The 22,854-nt window shown below is 40.9% G+C and overlaps 1 protein-coding gene across 1 annotated transcript in view; it reads right to left on the bottom strand.

Moving 5' to 3' along the window:
- Nucleotides 1-22,854, bottom strand: part of sox5 (SRY-box transcription factor 5) — a 284,308-nt gene that overhangs the window by 107,283 nt on the left and 154,171 nt on the right. Inside the window, exon 3 of the mRNA XM_063500343.1 lies at nucleotides 15,561-15,653. Within this exon, the coding sequence (XP_063356413.1) occupies nucleotides 15,561-15,586 (26 nt within the window). The 5' untranslated portion in view covers nucleotides 15,587-15,653. The remainder of the gene's footprint in view (nucleotides 1-15,560; nucleotides 15,654-22,854) is intronic.

Below are 22,854 nucleotides of genomic sequence, written 5' to 3'. Positions count from 1 at the left end.
GCGAGTGAAAATCTATAAACAGTAAACTATCTCTTTATGCCACTTAAACTGGCAGAAGAGCCTTTAAAATAAACCTCAACACTGCACTGCATTGATTAAAAATGCATATAAAAGGATGGGGACAGTGTGCAGTCCGTCATGAAATGATTTACTTTTAGTAAAACGAATGAGTCCTGCCGCTGCATAGCCACACGTATTAGCCAGCCAGCTTGACAAATATTTGAATCAGTCCCCTCTATAAAGTAACACCAAAACAGGAAACAAAGCAGGAAACAAAATGATCTCAGAGGTTTTCCACACTTTTCTGCAGAACATCTCATCTTTTTTTAAAGTTGCAGCATTCTTCCTGTGTGCCATCTGGGTATTCCTACGCTCCTGCATGAATGTATCATAGAGATGTCTGTAGACACAGACCTGCTTACACACTGGTGCATCGTGCTCATCCGTGACGGCCGAAGCGACACCACAGCACACGGCAGCAGCGATGACTTCACTTTTGGTGTTCTGCAGTGAGTAAGAACAGCAGCAAGTATAAGCTGCCTGTTCGATTGTGCTTGTAGTGCCAACTTTCATGCTATAAATGTCCTAAATAACAGAGTTTACACAGTTAAGGGAAAAAAATGTTTATTCTTTATATCAAGAAAGTGATTGTTGGCAAATTGTGACTTGTGAAACTACTAAATTCACCTGTAAACACACAAGCTTGAATATATTGCAAAAGTGTTTTTTAAGGAGCACAGAAAATGAAAATGTGGGGGCATCATGGATCAACATCAGCATTGATGTACAGCAGAACATTTTTATCATTTAATTTCTAATCATTTTTGATTCCATCTTGTTTGAATGAAACCACAGGTTCATGCCTTCCATCATCCATTCATTTGACCCCGAGACAGTCTTAACACATTTTCTCTGCTTTGGCACAAGGTTACCGGACAGAGAATGCGCATGCAGTGTTCAAGCCAGAACCCTTTTGCTGCCGTGCCCCTACGGTGAGCACGCTGCTCTAACCACTAAGGTAAACGCTGCACTGTAAACAAAGCTGTTTTCTTCACCGACAATGGCAGCGTGGAAAATTAATTAACGATCTGTACTCTTTGTGAAAATCTTAACTCATTCCTAATTAGCTCCTCTCCTTGAAAACATCAAGTCAGTTAATTATGTCTGAGGGAAAATGGTCTGTTTCTGGTGTCACTTATTTATTAGTAAGCTTCAGTGCTGCGAGAGAGGAAGCGGCTGGAGCAGACAAAGTAAGACGAGAATGAAAGGGAGTCTGTGTCACAGCAGGGTTAATGAAACACTAGCCTGGGAAGATAAATAAAAAGTGAATGATTTACAAAAAAAAAAAAATGTACAGAAACACACAAATACACACATGCAAACACAAAACGTGTTTTTACTTAAGGACACAAACTCACACGCTGTAATTGTCCTGCCACTTGATTACAACACAGACACTGACTTTTCCTTGAATTCTTTCTTCTCAACTAAGAGCCAACTTTGGACAAGCATAATTCTGCATCCATTCTTTTCTATGCATTTCCTCTAAAGGTCAAAAGTCACTGCTGCTACTTTTCATGTTATGATAACCTGGAGCATCGCATTGTATTTGCACAGGCACACAGTTAAGTGACTCACACACAGAATCACACCTTATAAGCTATAAAGTTAAAAATTATATGCCAAATTCCTGCAGAATTATGACACCCTATGGCCCTAGAAGTAGAAGTTTTAATATTTAGCCTTCTTGCTTAGAGTCTTATCTAATTATGTTAAAGAAATTTGGTTAATTGTCTACACATAAGTTTTAGAGTTGTGTATTACAATGTCTAACAGAGTCTCATATATGCTGTTTTTTAAGAAAAAAATAATTTTCTTTGCAAGGAGAAGTACTGGCGTTCAAAAAATTAACCCTTTTCCCATCAGCTTATAGAATCTGGCCATGAACACTAAAACATGAACTTTATTGTTACAATAGTGCCATTCAGGAAACTCCAGGGTTAAATTCTTGTCAAGACGTTTTAAGAATGAACAAGAATTGAATTTGTGTCTTAAGTTTTGTGGCAACAAGATAAATATCACTGGAGTGAGAGCTTTGGATTTGAAAATCTGTCGATAAGGATAATGTAATAAGATCCAAAGCACCAGAAGACGTACTCTGTACTAAAAAAGCAAAAGGCAAAAACAACTGAAACCTGGCCATCGTGCCCTTCAGGGTATTCTCGTTGTAAAGCATTGCACTGCACCCACCACCCTCGAATACTGTTTGATCTTTAGGTCATAGTCGGAAAACAAGCTCTCATTGTCAATGACGATTCTCAACATGACGGTCAATTGGGCACAGAGGTAAATTTTTGCTGTGTTAACATGGAGAATGTCCACGTGCAGGTGGTCTGAATGGGAGTTTAAGGCTTCAGACAACTCTGATTAGGTTAGCGGATGAAATCCCTGAGACGAAGCAGGAGAAAACAGCAACTCTCTGCCCAAAGTATTTTCAAATCTGACAGATGTGACAGGTCAAACTAGAGGGTGATTTCTACTCTCATCATAAAAGACAGTAAAATACTTTTAAATATTAAAAAACAGCATAAATCTAACACTTTTAGACTCTAAGCTTTGTTTGTATCCCCAGGAGCTGACTTTACCTCTTCATCCCTTTCTCCCGCCTCTTCCATCACAATCTCTCCCCTCAGTTGTTATCTCTCTCTCTCTCTCGTTCTTCTTCATTCTTCCCCCCCTACTTTTTCCCTCTGCTCAAAGCTGTCAGGATGTTGCCTCCTTGGGTATGAGGCTGAATGGGGGGATTTGGCACCGTTTCCCTCTCCTTGCTCGCTTCAGCCGTTTTTAAGAGCACATGTTTATGCACCAAATCTCTGCACTTTGTGTTTCTCCACGTCAAGGCACAAGCTCAGCCCCAGATTGATGCGGCCTGGCAGCCCCCTGTGTACTTGCTCTAAGCGAAGAAGGGGGACGACAGAGAGAACAGAAGAAAAGAGAGAGAAATCTAGAGTGAAGAGGAAATGATTTTCTGATTTTCTACACAGGCTTTGTGGTCCTGGAAGGCTGTTTAAATGTGTGTTTTTTAAGTCCATTGGTGAGAACAAGAAGAGAAGAGATTGTGCTATCCACTGCCTGAGGGCTATGCTGAGCCTATATATATTTAAGCCCCCCCAATGTTCCTTGCTTAACAATAACGCCTACTAGTTTTGATTTAATTCTGTCATTTTTCTTACTAAATAATCCACTTCCATTTTCTGTGTCACAGCTGGAGAAATAAATCTAATCTTATCGCATAGCAGACTGAGTGTGAGGTTTGACAGAGTTTTCTTTTTTCATCAGCACTACTATGTGTGAAAAAGAACAATAAGAGACAGAAGTGTGTGATAGTGTCTGCCGTCTGCAGAGGGACAGGTGGGCTAAGAGGACAAGCGCAAGAGCTCTGACAATATGCCAAAGTAAGACACGGGCACAGAGAGCTAAGACGACGACAGACAAATAACAGTAGCTCAAAAATCTGAGAAAAAGAGCAACACTGCTTGATCTTTCCTAGCCAGTTGGCCCATGGGCACACCAGTTGTGGTGAGCTTCCTAAACATCGTACGGCCCAGCGGCCTCCGTAAACCAGCATGCAGCTTACACCCACACACCATCATTACCAGAGAACAGCTCTCTACCTTTTCATACAAACTATTTACATCAGATTTTAATAATGACCAGATCTATGGCCAGTGCAGATGTGTAGTTAATCCTAAGGTGTTGAAACATTACCACAGACATGCACAAGAAGCACAGCTACTTTGACACTTGGGTCAAAGGAAAAGATGATAAATAGCTGCTTTCTAGTTGTAGTCTGGCTTTTTATGGAGAAACCCAAAGCAGGATATGTAAAGTTACACAAACTGGTGAAGCGACTAACTGATTAGAAACTTTTAGTACTTATACGCTCCATCACCATCACTACGGAGATTCAAGTCACACAGACTAAATCAACTTTTTTTGTAAAACTTTGCTTTAATCCCATTATATATGGCACCTTCAAAAACTGTGTTTACAAAGTGCTTTGACAGCCCAGCAAAATCCTGAAGATTTAAAGAAATTTAAAACTGCAAGAAAAAAAAATCTCAGCCAAAAAAAGAAAGATTCAAATAAGGTCAAATTAGAAACATAAAAAGGGCAAAGACACAGGATTTCAAATGCACCAAAACAAAAAGATTAGATATGAAGACATCCTTGAATGTTATTTGTGGATTTCTAAGAGTTAAAAATACTGCAGTGCTGTCTCCCTGGAAGCTGTTCTACAATTTCCTGAGAAATCAGTGTAACACTACTTTTGCCAACTCAGAAATTTGGAGAACCTGGAAAATAGAGGCAAACTTTAATTTTGAAAAACAAGAAAAAAGCTAAATGTGGAATATACTTCAGGAAGAGCGCCCCTGTCTAAACACACAGTTAATCTGGTCATGTACCGAAGTAAAATTGATAGAGAGTATCAAGACAGGAGTTTGGGCCCAGAAACAGTAGCTAACGTTAGCCAACATTGATCAGCTAGCTAACATGTGAGCTGTGTTGAGAAATCACACAGTGTACCTTTCCCCTGCAGTAATGGTAAGCAGTAGCATGGCCGTTGGACTTATCTATATGGGCAACAATAAACAGTACAATTACAACATGAATGCATCATAGCTACTTGCTTCTCTCGTGTACACTATTTGTTTTTGTACCGTGTAAGTATAAGAGCTTAGTTTCTATTCTTAGCAATAATGTGTGCTACCTTTAAGCCATATCATCGATTTCCTTTACACATATTTTATTGCTGACTTTAACTCATCCTGGAAAGTATGGAAGCTAAAGCTTAAATGGTAAAAATAAAGGGTCTTACGTTTGTTTCATCCAAATAATACTGCAAGCTATACATGGGATATTATAGGCTATTATTACCGTGCGCTCACATGTCAGTTCATGTAATCTCAACATGCAGTGTGCCATGCCGTTTTTATTTTCTAATGTCTGCCGTGGCAACCCCAACACCTTTTACTACAACCTCCCACCCCCACCCTCAAGTCCTTCTTTTCAAACTGTGGGAACACACTGGCACACAGATGGTTAAGCCCATCCTTGTGATGAGTGGGAAGGGTGTGTGTGGTGGGGGGCTTGCTGCAGATGGCACAGAGGGCATCGCCAATCAGCCTACATACACACACATACGCACCTACACAGGGAAATAAAGGGAGAAGAGGAACAAGGTAAAGACATATGGGGAAGAGTTAGAAAGATAGGGATGCATGTATAGATGAAGGTGGGTGTGTGAGTCCTGTGTCCCCGGGCATGCGGTGTACTGTGTACGTGTGATGGCTGCTGTTAATGTAGCGTGGCACACAAAGCCCTGGCATCTCGCTGGCACCTCTGCCCACGCCGTGCCACACTGAGAGGCACGGCGAGGCCTGCCAGAGGGGCTGGCAAGGCCGTGTATGTCTCTGACTTTGTGTACACATATGCATGTGTTCATTTGCTTGGTGATTTGGTGTACCTTCTATCTAAATATGTGTAACAAAGTACAATATGTATATACCATGCTGCTTTTGAAGGTGTGTGTCTAAGTATGCATATATTGTGACCCAGCCAAATACCACACACACACGCACACACATACACATACACCGGTACCCCTCTCATTAGGAAGACCCTACCCTGTGTCTCTAATGGCTAAGCCTTTGATATGCAATGACGACTAATTCCCTCCTGTGTTCCACTCTCTGCAGACAGCGCAGTCATTAGACCACGGACATGGACACACACATACACACACAGTTGTGTTTGAGTGAGGATCTAATCATTTAACCCGTCCAGAGGTTCTGATTCTCATCTGTCTTTACCTTATCTTCTGAATTGTCTACCGGGGGACTCACTCCCCTCACTTGTAATGTAAATAGAACAATATTTACATAAAAACATTTGAATTTATCATTAAAAACAGCTCTTCTTGATGTGGAATGCGTCTTTCTGCTCTTTAAGGCAATAAGGTGAAGCCTAATTTGCTCGTTGGACTGTTTGTCTTGTATGCATAAGTTATTCTGCCATCAATCTCACACTGTAATGAGGAGGAAAAATCCGAACATTTAAATGTACCTACTTTCTAAAATAGAGTACGCATTCTACACTGCAGTGCAAACAACTAGCTTTCTTTTTAAACAAAGTTATTTGTAGCATTAAACTCAATTGCCTGGTGTGGAACATCCAAATGAGCTTCACAGCACCTTTAAGGAAAAAAACAATCATATTTTTAAATGTTTTTGTCAAAGCAATTTCTTTGCTTTTTTTAAAGATGCTGTAAAAGTAGTGCCCCTCTCTTTTAGCACATCCTGATCTTAATGGTGTAGCTAGCAAACTGATGAACTTTATTTATTTCTCCATTTACTCCTGCCTCTAGATCTTTGGTTTGTGACTGTTTATGTCTCAGTGAAACAAAACTAAAACTAGAATGCCAACCTCCTTGCAACTAGGAAAAGTCATATACTGAATTATTTTGCTTTTAGAGACTGACTGCAAATAGTTTCAGTGACCAACTCCCACAGGTTGAATGTGCAACATCATTGACAATCGCACATGTCATCTGGTGGGAAGCAACCTATCTGCAAACAATCGTGATCCAACTCAGTCTGGCTGCAACCAGTCTCAGACAAGATTGGTGGAAACTGATGAATAATCACTGCCTAATTCACAAACACAGACACGCCAACACGTTGCAATTTATCTGAGTCAGTAGGCACCAATTCATCTGCTATGTGTCTCTTTTCAATAGGGTACACTGGTTGGCAGCTGGTTTTATTCTGGTTATATTCCTATACAAATGCAAAAACAAGATTGGCCTGCAGCAACTATGTTACTATTTGTGGAGGAATTTCTGAATTTCTCTCTGAAATCTATGAGGTTCTGACCGGACTCTGATTTCACAGGTAACTATTGTATTATCACAAATCCCCAACATGACCCCATTCAAACACAAACTGATAGCAGACTGACTGTGTTAATGCTGTTCTATCACCCTCTTGGCATCTTGAAGACAGACAGCCGACTGCTTGTGGTGCAGACCTGGTCCCTGACTTTGAGGCAACCATTTCAAAGGAGTTGTTCCTTATAGAGGGTCAACCGCCTGACATCTCTTTATCTTGCATTAGTGAAGACTTGCTACCTCCTCACTAATTTGAGCCTTTTAGCATGCATACACCTGAAGACCACATGTAAGTGCCAGCCTAAAAAGGAAGCAGAGAGTTCTGGTTTAAGTTATAGAAAATAAAGAAAGAGCGGTGAAGTTATGGTCACTGATCTCTTTGTTTGAACTGACAAAGACCTGCAACACAGGTCACATTTGAGAACAGGGTAGTCATGGGGACGAAAACGAAGGTTTTTAGTCATCAGTAGCAAACCTGAGTATGTGTGCCCATTGTTCTAATAATCCTTTTCTGCATGTCCCAAATAAAACACGATTTCAAACTAAAATGGGGTCAGGAACATTTCCAAAAGTCTCCATTTTAGGAGTCCTAAAATGCCAGGGCAGTGAGAACACTTGGCAAAAGAAAAGGTCGCGTATCATCTATTGCTGTGGTCCATTATTTATTTCTATCTGCCTGTAAAATGATTTAACACTGTTGCCAATTTTGCTTAACTTTGTATTCATTTAAGCTTTAGATTGCCACTAATCTAATCTTATCAATAACACACTCAAGTATTGTACAGGAGATTAAAATAGAAGCAGCAGATGCTAAAATATCATTCAATTTGCTGTTCAGGATGGATCGAGTGCCAAACACACTGGATCCCACATACCTCTACAAACAAACTAAATGCCCTCCTTTAAAGTTACTAATATATTCACACCACTGTTGCTACCTGATGAGCTGTTTTCCCCCTCATTTCATAGTCTCTCCACCATCTCTCTCACTCACTCTACAGTGTTTCCGGTTTTTAATATATCTGCAATCCTCACTTAACCATAACCATCACCCTGATCTCTTTGCCCTCTCCGTCTCGTTTCTCTTTTGTTCAATCCTTCCCTAATCCAGCCCTTTTCTCCACTCTTTTCTTTTCCCTTCCCTCCCACCCCTACTCAACCCAGTCCTGTTATCGCTCTATTACCGTGTCCTCAGTTCATTCTGTAGCTATTAACGTGGTGAACAGCTTCACCCTTGCTGATTCCAGCCAGCTAATACAGGTTACACACACTCGAGCTCAGCTGGCTGTGTTGGCACACTACCCTGCTCACTTCTGCCGTCTCTCATCCCGGCATTATAAACCCCACCTAATCAGCCTCAGTGACACATCAAGTGTGTCATTGATTTTTAATTAACAATCTGAATTTGAACAACAGATCAGCTTTTAGAGAACTGTTGAATAACTGGTGTACAAACTATACAACATCAGGAAGTTGTGGTACACCTGAGAGGACAGTGTAAGCGTTGAGTCAGAGAAGGGGCTGCGAGGACATACTTAGCAGAGGACAAGGAAAGATTTTGATACTGACAACAGGCTTGGAAATGTGACTATTAAAGTCTGTCACTAGCGACGGTTGCCACAGTTACATTTTATCGCTACTGCGTCAGTAGGTGAGGGTAAGAAGCCAAGGCTCTGGTCAACTGTGAAACAGTGCTCTGTGATGGATTGGGCTTGAACCGATTCTCGATGACAAAAGGTGATAACAGGATTTACCAAATGCTGAGGCGGAGCCAGAGCAGGAGAGGAAGTCATTTATTGACATCTGATTGGCCAGCATCTGTGCCAGTCTAAATTTCATTGGTTGTCACTGATTGCGCATTTTGTATTCAGAAGCTCAAAAGGACAAACATGATTTACGTTGTATGATTTCTCCTATCAACCTCAATCTTTAAGTCAGAGAAAATGATCTAAACCACAGACAAAATCCGTTTCGTTTACTCATTTGCTTTAGTTCAATTCAATTCAGTTTAATTCAATTCAACGTTTTTCATCTCTCACAATAGACACCAACCCCTCAAGGTGCAAAAACCCTGTAATATTTGATAACACCAGATAACCCCAGCAATCAGTCATCTTCCCTATGAGCACAACAGGCAAAGGAGGGAAGAGAGAACGGCATTTTAACAGGAAGAATGATTCAGCAGAGCTATGTCAGGGAGAAGGAGCCATCTGGGCGAAGGGAACGAGAAGAGAAGAGAATAAAGGACAGCAAAGAGTGACGAGGACAAATCAAATTATGAGAGAGAGTCAATAACATGCAGCAGTGATATATCAATATATGGGGAGTGAAAAAGAGGTGAGCGCTGTGGGTAGCAGGGGAAGTCCCCAGCCTACTGAAGTATAACTAAGGGACGATTCAGGGTCACATAATCTTAAAAATAAAAGAGTTTTATCCATGTTCATCTGCTGATCCTTTTTAGAATCGCGGGAGCGATGACCCGATCCAAGATGTAAGACAAAGAAGCAAGAACTGGTGGTCAGTCTAACAGACAGCAAATAGCTCTTACTTTCCTTTGCAAGCTGCATAGTGCAGACATTTATGTTGAATAATGAATTGAAATATATCAGTTTGCTCCTTGAATTTGGCAATCAGATGATAATAAAAGCGCAATCTGCTTGGAATGCGAATACTCCTACAAATGTTTTACAATGTGTTAACGGCAGTATAGCTTTCTTTTTCATTTTGTTTTTTATTTTATCTTTTCCTATAATGAATGAGAAATAACATAACATGCATTTTTCCGGTGTTTAGCAGCAGGCATTGACATAAAGTAGGTATGAGACAGGCAAAATTACTTTATGTCACTTACAACAAATACAACAAAATGTTGTATTTAATGGTTAGCTTCAATTTATCTTCCATATCAATGACTTTCATCAACCCAGTGCAGTGTTATATGTAGGTGATTTTATAGGTTTATAAGCATTAAAGCTCTTTAAGTTAGGCCAAAGTTCCTCCCACCAGACGAGCAAAGGCGTATTCCTACCCTTAAAGATCATTAGAGTCAACACAGGCATAGAGGTTGCAGATTCACCTGTCCTGGTCGACTTTCACTGTCTGCTTTCCCACTGACAAATCATGTAGTCCTTTCATTTTGTAGTTAGTCTTTAGGCTAAATCAGCCTTATCCATGCTGCTGGAATATCCAGTAGAGACACAGTAGAGACAGAGAGGATAGCTCTCAGTAAGCACTGACACAAAAGCTGGTTAATACTATTGTTCATGACACAGTGGCGTTTGGCACCGAGGCAGCATGTGTTTGTGTGTTCATATACGTACATACAATTCCTTATGTCAACACGTGTATGTGTGTGTGTGTGTGTGTGTGCTTGCGTGTATGTACACGTGCATGTATCCGCATGTGCGTATCCACAATACCGGGCTGCAGTTAAGTGAGTAAATGCATTAAAAGGGCTGTTGCGGAGCCCTGCTCGCTCATTGCCCGAGATAATGAGGACGTTTTCTGTCTTCAGTTCAATCAGCACTCCCGGCTCTGTGAGACGGGAGAGCCTAGCAGATGCACGGCACGTAGCAGATGTGTGCTATTGGAGTGACATCTGAAAGTAAAACTCTAGAGCCTTTTTACGACATTGTGTGCTGCTGTTTAGATGCCCGCGATTTGCTGGCACGGAGCAATGGTGACAACAGCAACTCAGGGAACAAGCAAAGGCGCAAAAGAAAGAGGAGAGAGAAAAGGAAAAAGGCAAGGAGAAAAAGGGAGGAAATCTTTGGCAAGGGCCTCGTCTTTGAAGTGATTTGGAGAGAGATGACATACAAAATTAGAGAGTAGCATTTCGCCCTCTCCACTTTGACTACACATTAAACGCAACAGGGAGAAATTTTTCCCCACAAAGATAAATGGCGCAGGGGTGCGCCGCGGTCCCTAAACAACAAAGATTACCTTGTCTGCTCGCTTTCAGAATCTGTTAGGATTTCAAGCCGTTTGATTAAAGTTTTGTTGGGTTTGTTTCTGATTCAGGTACATATAACTTTCCAACTATTCAGTTCCAACTTTTCAAAAGCCAACTGGAAAAAAATTACTCTTTTTCTCTTCAATCATCTCTCAGCCAATCAAAAACAGATCCTTGGCCAAAAACACTTAAGAGGAAAAAAATATATACAAAGTGTTTGTCGCATACAAAAGGCAAGAAATCTGAAAGAATAAATGGCGAGGATTTATAGAGGGACTTCTTTCATTGTATACTATAGAAAAGGGAGATGGTTTAATTGGACCAATAGTGTTTCTCTGGCTCTGAGTAACATGATAAGTAGCTGCTATGTTCAGATCCTATACGTCTGTTCATCCATATATGGCGGTGTATCAGAGCCATACGGTTTCCTTATTCTTTACTAACAAACAACTGCTATTTACTATTCATTGTGGTATAAATTTCACAAGGGTCAAATCAACAGGACAACTTCAGCCATAATTACTTAGAAACAAGATGCTTAAGTAGGCTGTTTCGTACCACACCACGCAACACTTGCCTCTGTTTAGAGTTATTAAAAACAGTGAAAATTGCATGAAAACAGAATATGTAAATAATGACGGCGGCGTTAATAAAACAAAAGCACGTGGAAGATTTAAATAAGCATCTGGAGTCGAGCAGAAGCAGGTATATACAACGTGTGAGTCGCACAGAACGATCCTATTCCTCTGTGAAGAACGACGAGGTGCCCTAATTTATTTGTCAATGAAGCAAAAAGGAAACTTTTCAAAGCTCTGCAAAACTATTTTACCCCCGATTCCCATAAAAGGAGACAAAATGTATTCAAAAATATATTCACCATAAAGATAAAGATCCAAGAGACTGAGCTAATTTAGACGGTGTGTAGGTGAATGTTAAACAGATTAGTGGGCACACTTGGTGAACATAAGAGCATTCTTCATTCACACAAACACACACACATATTTATTTGTGCCTTTGAAAATGATGCATTGTGTGAACATATATTGTATAGTGCGAGGCCGATCTAGAGGGAGTTTTATTGTTGTGCCCACGGGAGCAGATGTCACTGGCACTAACTCAATACTTTCTCTCATTCTGTCTCTGTTTGCTCTCATGCTGCGCTCCTCTCTCCCTCTCTCTCCATCTCGGGGTGTGTTTTTCTATCCGTCTCCCTTTTTTTGCTTGGACCAGATGGAGAGATGCTCTGCTCCAAACCTTTCTCACTCAGGATCACAATGCTCTCAGTCATGTGATCCGGTCTGCTATTTCCTGCCTCTCTCTCTCTCTCTCTGTCGCTTTCTCTTTCTATCCATAAGCGCTCGTTCTTCTCCTTCTTTCTCAGTATCCTCTCCCCCCTGACAAAGCCTGACAAAGGCCTTTCATTTCTTCTAGCCTGCTTGTCCTCTGTGTGTTTGTACTGTACCAAAGTAGTCTCCCTCTCTCATTGTATTCTCTCTCTCTCTTTGCAAAGAAGGTGTCTAGGGGCTGCGGGGGCCCTGCTCTGAGACAAGGGGCCTGCCTCGGCTCAGCGAGGGAGGTGGCAGGGGTGGGAAGGGGTCTGTGTGGTGAGTGAGAGAACGAGGGGAAGAAGAAAGAGCAAAAGCGACAGAGTATATTATTTCATTAAGTGCTTTGGAGCTCGGCAGGGATTGGGGAGTAAAACCTTGCAGCTCTGTGTGTGACAAGGGCGCGACCTCCCGCAACCTGGGAACTCAATCCACACACATTGCGCCGCTTTCATCTGATACTGGGGGTGTGTGAGAGCTCTCAGTCACTGGTGCTGGCTGGCTCGCTGAGGGTGCTAAGCTTTTTAGTCAGGGCCTGCTGAACGGAGGAAAGGTGGCGAGAATGACGGAGGGAAGGGACGCAAGAGGAGGAGGAAAGGAGGGAAGGTAAAGTGACTGGAGTAGGGAGGGTAGGTAAGGAGAGGACAGGGGGGGTTTGCCTGAGCCCCGGTAAGACAGAATTGGGCATTGTCGCCGAGCAGAGTAGAGCCGAGCTAGCCCATTCTGTTGATCTGAGCAGGATCCCGGAGAAAACAAAACTGCATTGTTCCCCGCAGATGGAAGCCAGTGTCTCCTGGGTAACAGCATTAATCTCCCCTTTTCTCCTGCTTCCTCTCTTGTCGGGGCCATAATCGGTGGGCTCCTTTCAGCAGCCGAGCCAGCCTCAAAGCCCAGGCTCCTAACTAGCCTCCTAATTAGCTGCAATTACAATGAAGACAACATGATGAGATAATAGAAATTTGCAAAATAATGACATACCACGGGAAAATATTCCTCCTCCCCAAGCACCATTTTTTTCCCTCCGGGAGAGGCACAATGGAGAGCCGGGGCCCTTTTCTGAAAGCGGGGAGCTCAGAAAAAATGGTGGCGCATTATGTGGCATAGAACCCTATTGTCTGCCTTCTGGTTGCTTCAATCAACAGGCCATTGTCTGGCTGCTTAAATCAAAATGACTCAAATACGGGCTCCGTAATGATGCCCTCTCAGCACCGCATACTGAACACAGAGACAGATTGAGGGAGAGAGGAGAGGAGAAGAGAGGAGAGGAGAGGAGCTAACCATGCAATGTAACGCAGGGTAAAATAATTAAGATGAGGTAAGAAAAGGGCCCGATCATCAAATATCCCAAAGTGTTGAAAATCAGGTGGGAACAACAGAGAGCAGGGAAACCAGCAATGGGACTGCTGTTGACATTACACAGTAGTTTTCATCTGGACTTGTTACACATTAAATATTTCTGAGCACAACATGTCACAACTTCATGAAATCGAACATGACTGCGAGTGAAGCAGTAGGAAAACGGTGGAAAGACAGAAGCGGAATGGCAGGATAGAGGGAGGAGGAAGATGATAGAGGGAAGGAGGAGACTGAGGTAGACAGCAGGTGGTAGTCATGCACAGAGGAACATTTTTAACAACTCTGATCGGTAACGAAGGACAGAGTTACTTTTCTATTAAAACACTTTACTTAGAAGAAGAAAACCGATGGTATGTTTACTCTTAGCTTTTCTATATGCTTTGTTAAAGCTGCTGTGAATACTATCCGTCCTTTTGTTGGTTGTTTTTCAATATAACTAACATTAAAGTGTTAATAACTTATGTAAATTAGATATAAATACATATTAAGGAGCTAGGATTTTTAATGGAATACAGTGACCATCACTCCTGTGTTCCAGTGGCCATGCTATTGTAACAGATTGTTGTGTTGGAATAGCTTTTGCTGGTCACAGAACAAATAGTGTGGCTAGGTTTGTCCATCATAATGGGTTTAACGATAGTCTTAAAATATCCCATAAAAAGATCTCTTCTACCCAAAATTCCAAAAACAGACTGACCGTAATAAGAACAGGAAGGAGAGTGACATTGAGGAGACAGAACTTTCTCTGCTCCCTTTCAGTTATTTTCATTCCCGTCCTTTTACTTGACAAAATTCAGACGTTTTTGGTTTGTCTGGAATAAATAATTCAAGCATAAAAATACTGGCATGAACCAGTGTTGTGTCTTCACGTAACAGATATGTTATATGTCAAAGAAAAACTATACTTTAAGCTGTATCTTTATTCTCAGTTTTTTGGTTGAATATATGGAATATTTAAAGATATAAAATAAAATAGTATTTCTGTACCAACAAGGCTGGCCTTTCAGTTAATCCAACTGCACGACAATGATCCCAAACACACTGATAATACAGTTAAAGCATAGGTGGAAAGATAAACACAGTGGAACACTATCCGATGTTGATTGGCCTCTCCGGTGCTCGGGCTTCAACAATATTGAAGAAGTGTGGGATCATCTTGATAGAGAATGGAACAAACATCCAAAGAAGAGCTGTCCTTCAAGAAGCCTGGAGAACTATTCCTGAAGACTACTTAAAGAAACTACACGACAGTTCCTCAAGAGAGTTCAGGCACTTTGGAAGAATAAAAGTTCAAGCTCTTTACAACAGTACAGATTCTGTTTTGGCCTTGCATCCTGTATTTCCATATGTGTTTGCACATGTTTTAATAAACCACTGCAACTAATTACTCATTTCAAGAAATGAGGGACAGATCAAGACTTTTGCACAGTATTATACCCTAAAACTCTCTAGGTTGGAAAAAAAACATCTGACAAGTCCTCAGCTGGCACTTCTATTAAACAGTACATGCAAAACACCAGACACAACACTCAAGAGGAGACTACTGAAGGCTGGCCTTCTACACAGGGTTGTTAAGAAAAAGAAAAGCCATATGTGACCTGACCAAGAACAGGACAAGATTAGAATGAGCAAAAGAACACTGGAGCGAGAAATATCGAAAGATGAAGGAGAGTGAGTGTGAGGCCAAAGTCTGAGGATTGGTACTGGATAAAACAAAGATTATCACAATGCCATGACATGCTGCTTGACTGGAGTGAGTTTCCTCTAACCACAGGATAAAAGACAGCTTCAAACTCTGTAGGAACTATTTAGAAGAGTAGTTGTCAGTTTGTACAGTTTGCTCTGAGAACAGTGAAGTTCACGGAAGTATAAAAAAATCCAATTTTCTGGTATTTTCTTTGGATCAAATATATTTTCTTTTCTCCTGAAGTATTATTTTTAGCAAATAATTAACATGAGAGGCGACTTTCTTTCTCACCTGTCTTCAGGCTCGGCGTTCTTCATAGCACTCGACTTCTAGCAGGTTTGTGGCTCTGAAGCAGTCTGTCTGACACACAAACACACAGCAAGACTGACATATTGACAGACAGATAGGCAGAAAAACATGCAGACAGACAGAGAGACAACAGACATATGGACAGACAGACAGGCAGATGGACAGAAAGGCAAAGGTTAATATGCAGGAGAAGGGCTGAGAGTGTGTGAATCTGTGCATGAATGTTGGGTGTGCATGTGTGTCATGACAGCTGGAAGCTTGTGTTGTGAAGCTGAACACCTGAGACTGGCACAAACACAAACACACATCCGCACTACGACAGTAGCACATAGTTTTCTTTTTCGTTTTTTTCCATTAAATGTGATGTTAATTAATCCTGGTCTCTTGTAGTTTTAATCCCTGTGGTTTCTTCACTGGATACCAGATAATGCCATCACTACCTTTGCCCTCAAATGAAAAAATACACACCAAGCAAAATGGATTCCTTCTGAAATGACAAACTTTATTTATATTTATAAAGCTTGCTAAAAATTTTATAACAGCCACTCATAGATCCCCAACATGACCGATCTGCAGATCAGCTTATTTGCTGAGTTCATGTGCTTCAAAGTCTGGTTTGATTTTGAAGTTAACCCTCGGAAGTCAACACTAAACCACCATCCAACAGCCAGCAACCTCCTACAACCACTTGCCAACCTGTCAGGGAATATACATTTTTCCCTAGCGACCAGTGTTTTCCAAGGACTTGCTGACTAGTCTCTTCTAGCGATGTGTTACTGAGGCATAGACAAAGAATTTAAATGTATTTACAGTGCCTATTATAAAGTGTTACCCAGCTGAGATGTACATGAACCAAACATGTTAATTGTAATCTCATAAGCTGTGACTGATCTGCACCATTTAAAGTAAAATGTTCTTTCACAATTCCTCATAGTAAAGTGGACCGGAATTTATATAGCCTTATCTAGTTTAGGCTGAGTACTCAAGGTGCTTTTGCACAGCAAAACCCCAACTGTCATTCAGACAGCTAGAATGATTAAACGATTAGCAGTTAGTGATGCAGTTAAAAACTTCAGTGTAATCCCATTGAAAGATGCTGGTATTAATCTGCCGGGTGTAGGAGGTCACAGGCAGAGGTGCAGCAACCTTAAAAAGCAGAAGCTTCGTTACCTCTTCCTAAACACAGAGGAGTCCCGTTGAGTAATTAGCTTGTGTCAGATAAGTTGACAAGCTCGTTAACACGCCACATCATCCGATACTGCCGCCTTTGTTTGTGTAGGCTTCTGAGAGGAAGTTAGCAGTCTAATTAGCATAATTACAACTGCTGATTTATATGGGTGTAATTAGCAAGCAGATTTCTGCATGTTGTGGTCTGATGGAGATACGCTGCTGCGAAGGAAGAAGCTGGAGACCAGATTCCCTTACGCTTTGCAGTATGCCAGAGTCATGTACACACAGTTCTTTTAGTCCTCCACACACATATGGATAAATAAATTTAGTACAAAGATGGTTAAAAATAAATACATATATGTCTAAACTGTACATACACACCAGTCACTCCCCTCTAAATATTTTCAGAATAATAGCAGCAGTAGAACATTGAAACTTTTTGCCTCCATTAAAGGTGAATAAATCTAGACAAGCCTCATCTAACAAACGGTTTTCGGAATCTCTACTTAAAGCATACCAGTTTGGGTTTTTTTTACTGCCAGATTACATGGTCTGAATCCCCGTTAGGAGATTTAAAGATTCTTCAAAATAAATTTCACGCGCCTAATAAATAAGCACTTTGAGTGGAGGCACTGAGAGAACAAGAATGGAGGAACAAAACAGAGGCATGATCCGTCTGACAACTTGGCCTTAATTGCACCAGACGTTCACAGTAGGACAGTGAATTAGTGCAGTTACCTCTCATCACTACTGTAAAAGCCCGGGGTCGGTAGATTACTGTACCACACTCACATGCAGTATAGACGTGCTAACACACACAGTGCCGGGTGCTGTCTGGTGATCTTAGCAGTTTTCTAGGTGACATGGGGTGAAATTGGGGTCAAAATGAATCTCAGTGCCAAACCAGTTAACACAACAATGTGGACACTGGGAGTGTCCTGGTGGGGCACCATGCTAAGACTTATTTTGTCTGCCTGGCATGGCAGAGGACAAACCTCTTATTTAATCATCAAGGATTCTCTCATGAGCCAGAAAGGTGTTACTCTATTGGAAAAGGGTAAAGTGTAAAGACAAAATGATGCATTTTAAAGCAGTGTGTGCATTAACTAAACTCAGACATGGGTGGACAGTTAGTTGCTTCACTCCTACAGAAGAAGGACAAAAATGTTAAAAACTAAGAATTTTCTAGCATATAAGAGCAACAAGACTGCATCGTCAGATGCTTCTTTTTTTGTCATGTAATAATGAAAGACATTTTGAAAGATTAAGAAATAACAATATATAACAAGTTAATGTGACAAAACAATATCACAGTATAAAAACTAAAAATCTTGTTATAAACTAGAAAGTAAGTCACAGGAGCCCAAAAATTCTGAGGATTATGAAAAATGACCTGAAACATAGTTTTTTTTTCTCCCCTCTGTTTTTGCTGGTTTGTCAGCATAAATTCAGTCGCTATTTGACTTACAAGCGAATCATTTCAGCTTTATTAAATCTGTGGAACAACATCTATCTCACGTGACCCTTTGAAGGGTTCCCAGCCCTCACAATCAGGAACTATTGCCCTCTAAGACTCATTACAAATCATAATTAGAGGGTTTTTTTTTTTTATTTAAATTGATGTCTTTAGCCTCTTCTTATTATGCAGCATGATTTACTCTCAAATATTGACAAACAGAATTAGCAAATAATATGATCCTAATTCCAGGTAAGTTCACAGTCACAAGCTGTAAATGTCATCAAGATGACAGTGTGCATCAGTTTAAGTCCTGGCATGTATTTACACATGCACAGATTTCCTTTTAGCCTGTGATCGTGCCCTGGCCACACACACAAGCAGGGACCAGTATAAAGGCCTGATTGATTTCCTCACACACACACACACACACACACACACACACACACACACACACAAATGGATTGGGATGTGTGCATTTGTCACTGAACGTGCGTGCATGTAAGTTGTGGATTGACTGTATTAATTAATGCAGTGCAGATGAGTCCCCTCTGAGCTGTCTAATTAGACATTAGCATGGAGATGTAATTACCTGAGAGGGCTCAACACGTTTCACTTAACTACTCTCCCTCCTGCATGGCACACTGAGCAGGTAGGGCTCAGGCTGACTGGTTTGTGCGTGAAAACGCCTATGTACTGTACTGAATGTGTGAATTTGGCTGCGTTTTAACTGGAGTTTTTATGCTCTTTCAGATGCAGATGGTAGCAGTAGATTGCAAAGACCTAATTGATCTGCTCCTAAAAACAAGCTCCCCTTGTCCATCCCTCTGTCCCCTACTCTTTGTCAATCATTTCTTTTTTTTCCATCTGTGATACACTGTAGCAGGTCATCCTTTTTTCCTTCCCCTCTGTTGAGTAGAAGTGCATTAGGCTTCTCTACTGAGCGACATAGGTTCGATTCTTGATCAATATCCACCACTCTACTGGCAGAAGAAAAATAAAAGGTCCCTCTCTGCTCTTCAGTCTCGAAAAGCCTCCCTTCCTCTTGGAGGAGAGAAAGAGAGCCCAGATCTGTGAGATCTGTTTGCCAGCGTCACCATAGCAACCATCACTGCCAACCTTGACACTGGAGTTGCATTGTCTGGGACCCTGACATTAGATAAATAAATTACACAAATCTTTGCTCAAACATCAGATAAATACATACAAAAAAATACAAAAATCAACAAATTGTCTTTTCTACGGTCTTCGATCAAGATAATCCAAAAATGAATGTATAAGCATGATGCACGATGTTATATGCATGTACAAACACAAAATCATCCACAACCAAAAACACACACACACACACACACACACACACACACACTAAAATTTGCCATCCTCTTTGATAAAAACAGACTGTTAGGCTGAGCTCAGAGGAGACTGTCAATACAAGACAACAGATTGTGAGAACCCCATGAACTCCAATACAGCCTGCAACACACCTCTTAGAGCACCAGGAAGAAATCTATGGGCTGCTGCAAGCATTGTCTTCTTATCTGTAGATGGTTCTGTCCTGTTTCCTATGAGGATCAATAGCATTAGCATGTCTGACAGAGAAAGAGAAAGACAACCAGAAAAAAACAAAGATAAGAAGAAAAACATGCTACAGCCGACTGCTGCTCTTTGTCCAGAGTCCAAAAGTCTTTTAAAAAGATGATTAAAAAATATAAGTTTTTCTTTTAAATGGGATGAACCAGCACTAAAAGCAAACTGATTCTGGTACAGTGTTTAGTTAAGGGAAAATAAGATTTTTTTTTAAACTAACCTGATGAGACTAACACGACTGACACAACTACAATAATGAAAGCAATGTCCAATAGCCAAAAAAGCAAGTATAGTAGTATGGACATCACCCAGTTTTGTGAAAGATGGAGACAGTAACACACTGTATCTAGGCTAAATGAGAGTATTACATCTGAAATAATTAAAAAGAGCACTCATTTAACTTAAACAGTTAAAGCTATCAGAGACGCCAAGAGCACACAAGTTAGCTCACTGCTCTAAACAGCTGTGGTGACACGGATGTGCTGCACATCATGAACAATAAGCAGCAATACAACTTGCTGGCATGGCTACAGCTAATGACAATTCAGATGACACAGCTACCGGCGGTACTACAGAAGAAGCGACAATTGATGTAGTTTTATAAATAAATCAGTTCAAATTCTGATGGAAAAAAACAAAACTCTGACAAAGTCGGGCAACACATTTATTAAGTCACAGCAAATTTCTGTTAGCCTTTAATAGCGGCAAGAAATTATTACCAAGGTGAGACTATGAACCAACAATCGCAGAAGTTTCTACAGAGCTGAATTTCAAGTGCTTGCTTAGCTGCTGGCTTTATCTGTTTACAGTAGATGCTAGCTCCTATGGAGGAGCCTATCCAAGCTGCCGCTGAATAAGAGGCCGGCCACAAGACACCTATGATCAAATTCAGGGTCACCAGTTAGCCTAACGTGCATGCATCTTTAGACATGCAAACTCGACACAGCAGGACCCAAGAGAGTCGGCTCGCTCAGACCCTCTTGCTCAAGATTGTTTGAGGGTGCTAACTACTGCAGCACCACACTGCTTGCCATTAAACCACATTATAATATAATGAGCTGAAAAATGTTAAAGAGCTCAGTAAATCCTAGAGATAATAAATAAGCATGTGGTCCAGTCTTGATGCTGATTAGTTCAGTTACCAATGTATACTTTTTAGAACAGGAAACTAACTGATTTACACAAAGAATAAGGCGAGATATTATGATAAAATGCTTTGGTTCATATGTACCTCCAAAAGTATGAAAACAGTCTGAGGTGACCTATTTTCCATACTGAATGTTTCACAGCTGTTATTCAGCTGGTCAGGCTGAGATAAATTGAGTAAAAAGTTTTGATTCCCCAACACTAAAGTGGTGGCGGCTACAAGAGAATGCTAATGGAATCGTGAAGCAGCTTATCATGTGAATGAGAACAATAATGAGGAGACAAAGCAGAGACAAATCCATTGTAAGTGAGGTGGAATTATGTCGGCTCAGTGGATTATAAAAGGCCTTGATCCAGTGGGAGTTGAAAAACATGGCGTCTGTTCTCACACATTTTTACACGCGCACACATTCATGCACGCTACAGCATGTCAGAAACACGCACACAATAATACACACTAACATCAAAACACACATATGCATAACACACAACTGTACACACACAGAAATAACCACAAAGACATAAACGTCAAACCTTGATATCTACTCATGCTGCCAGATAATTGAATTAATTCAGCCGAGGAACAACTTCACAGATTAGTGACTTAACTTTCCAATAATAAGAAAAAACTCAGCCACGCGTGATAATTACATTTGTCTCAAATGAGGGCAGCCGTCGAAATGGATCATGTATTGCCATGCGTCCACAGTTTAACCCACACGCTCGCATGCACACGCACAGACACCTCCCCTAAGTGGCTGTGAGATAAAGACATTTTTACAATTAGAAAACAACAGAAGAAAGGCAGTGTGAACATAGTTTCAGTGTATTTGCTACAGATACATCAGGCTTCATTACTTCAATATGGAATATGTTATGTATGCACTGTCTATGTACTGTCAAATTTCTGCTTGCCTTTTATTCTTTCAAGTAGTTCTCTTAGTTCTGATTAAAGGGCAGTTGTTTCTACCACTATATTTTAATGCTATGGGGTACCATCACCAGTTGCTCTCCTAGGCTGTGATGCTGGAGTTCTTCAGACCGCTGAATTCAAGCAGCTGAATGACATTAAGGACCAACAGCAGCAACTTGGCTAGCAAGCTAGCTGACGGTAAGTACCAAGGCTAGTTGGTAGCAACAACTCAACTTTCAAAATGAGAATGCTTTGCCCCTTTTACATCGGAAGTCAGACGTCAGAACTAGGAGTGAAGTCACTACTGATTTGACATTGTTTCAAGTAGCAATAGTCGGAAAAGCAGGCTTTCTTTTGGTCCCTGGCAAGGTAAAGCCATTCATGCATCTCTAGCAGTACAATGCAATGCCTTCTTTTTTTTGCACTTAAAAACACAGCTGTGCCACGTTCATGGGTCGAGGCTGGTCAGAGCTCTTTGTGTGGCTTATTTAGTGCAGCACAAATAAACAACAGTGATAATACAGATTGCAAAAACCATAAAACTTGCAAAGTCGGGTTTGGCTTCTCGACTTTTCGAGTTGGAAATCCAACTTGGAATTTCAAACTTTATATGGAATGTAGTGTAAGTGTGAGGGGATTCAACCAAACCATTTATTGGGAGTAACACAAAGCAATGCTTTTTTTCCCTGTCTTAAACCTCATTTGGAAAAACCAAATGTAAAGCTGATAGATCATGTGGAACTTCATTGTCAGGCCCATCCAAATACTCTATATTTTTGCTTGTGAAACAAGACGGAAAAAAACTGAATCCCAACTTTATCAGAGCCACGGCTGAGGCACAGTTCAACCTGAATTCAATTCAGCTGTGTCCAGTGAACAGTCAAGGTTAGAAATATGTGGCATCAGTGGCTGACCACACTAACCCTTTTCTAAAATCTATTAGAAAGCTTTCCAAGGAGTTAGCCGTTATAGCAGCAAATTAAAGCTCATGATTGCCAAAT

This window comes from Pelmatolapia mariae, linkage group LG17 (assembly GCF_036321145.2).
Source record: "Pelmatolapia mariae isolate MD_Pm_ZW linkage group LG17, Pm_UMD_F_2, whole genome shotgun sequence".
NCBI classification, from domain to species: domain Eukaryota; kingdom Metazoa; phylum Chordata; class Actinopteri; order Cichliformes; family Cichlidae; genus Pelmatolapia; species Pelmatolapia mariae.
This window is presented reverse-complemented; position numbering and strand designations above follow the sequence as displayed.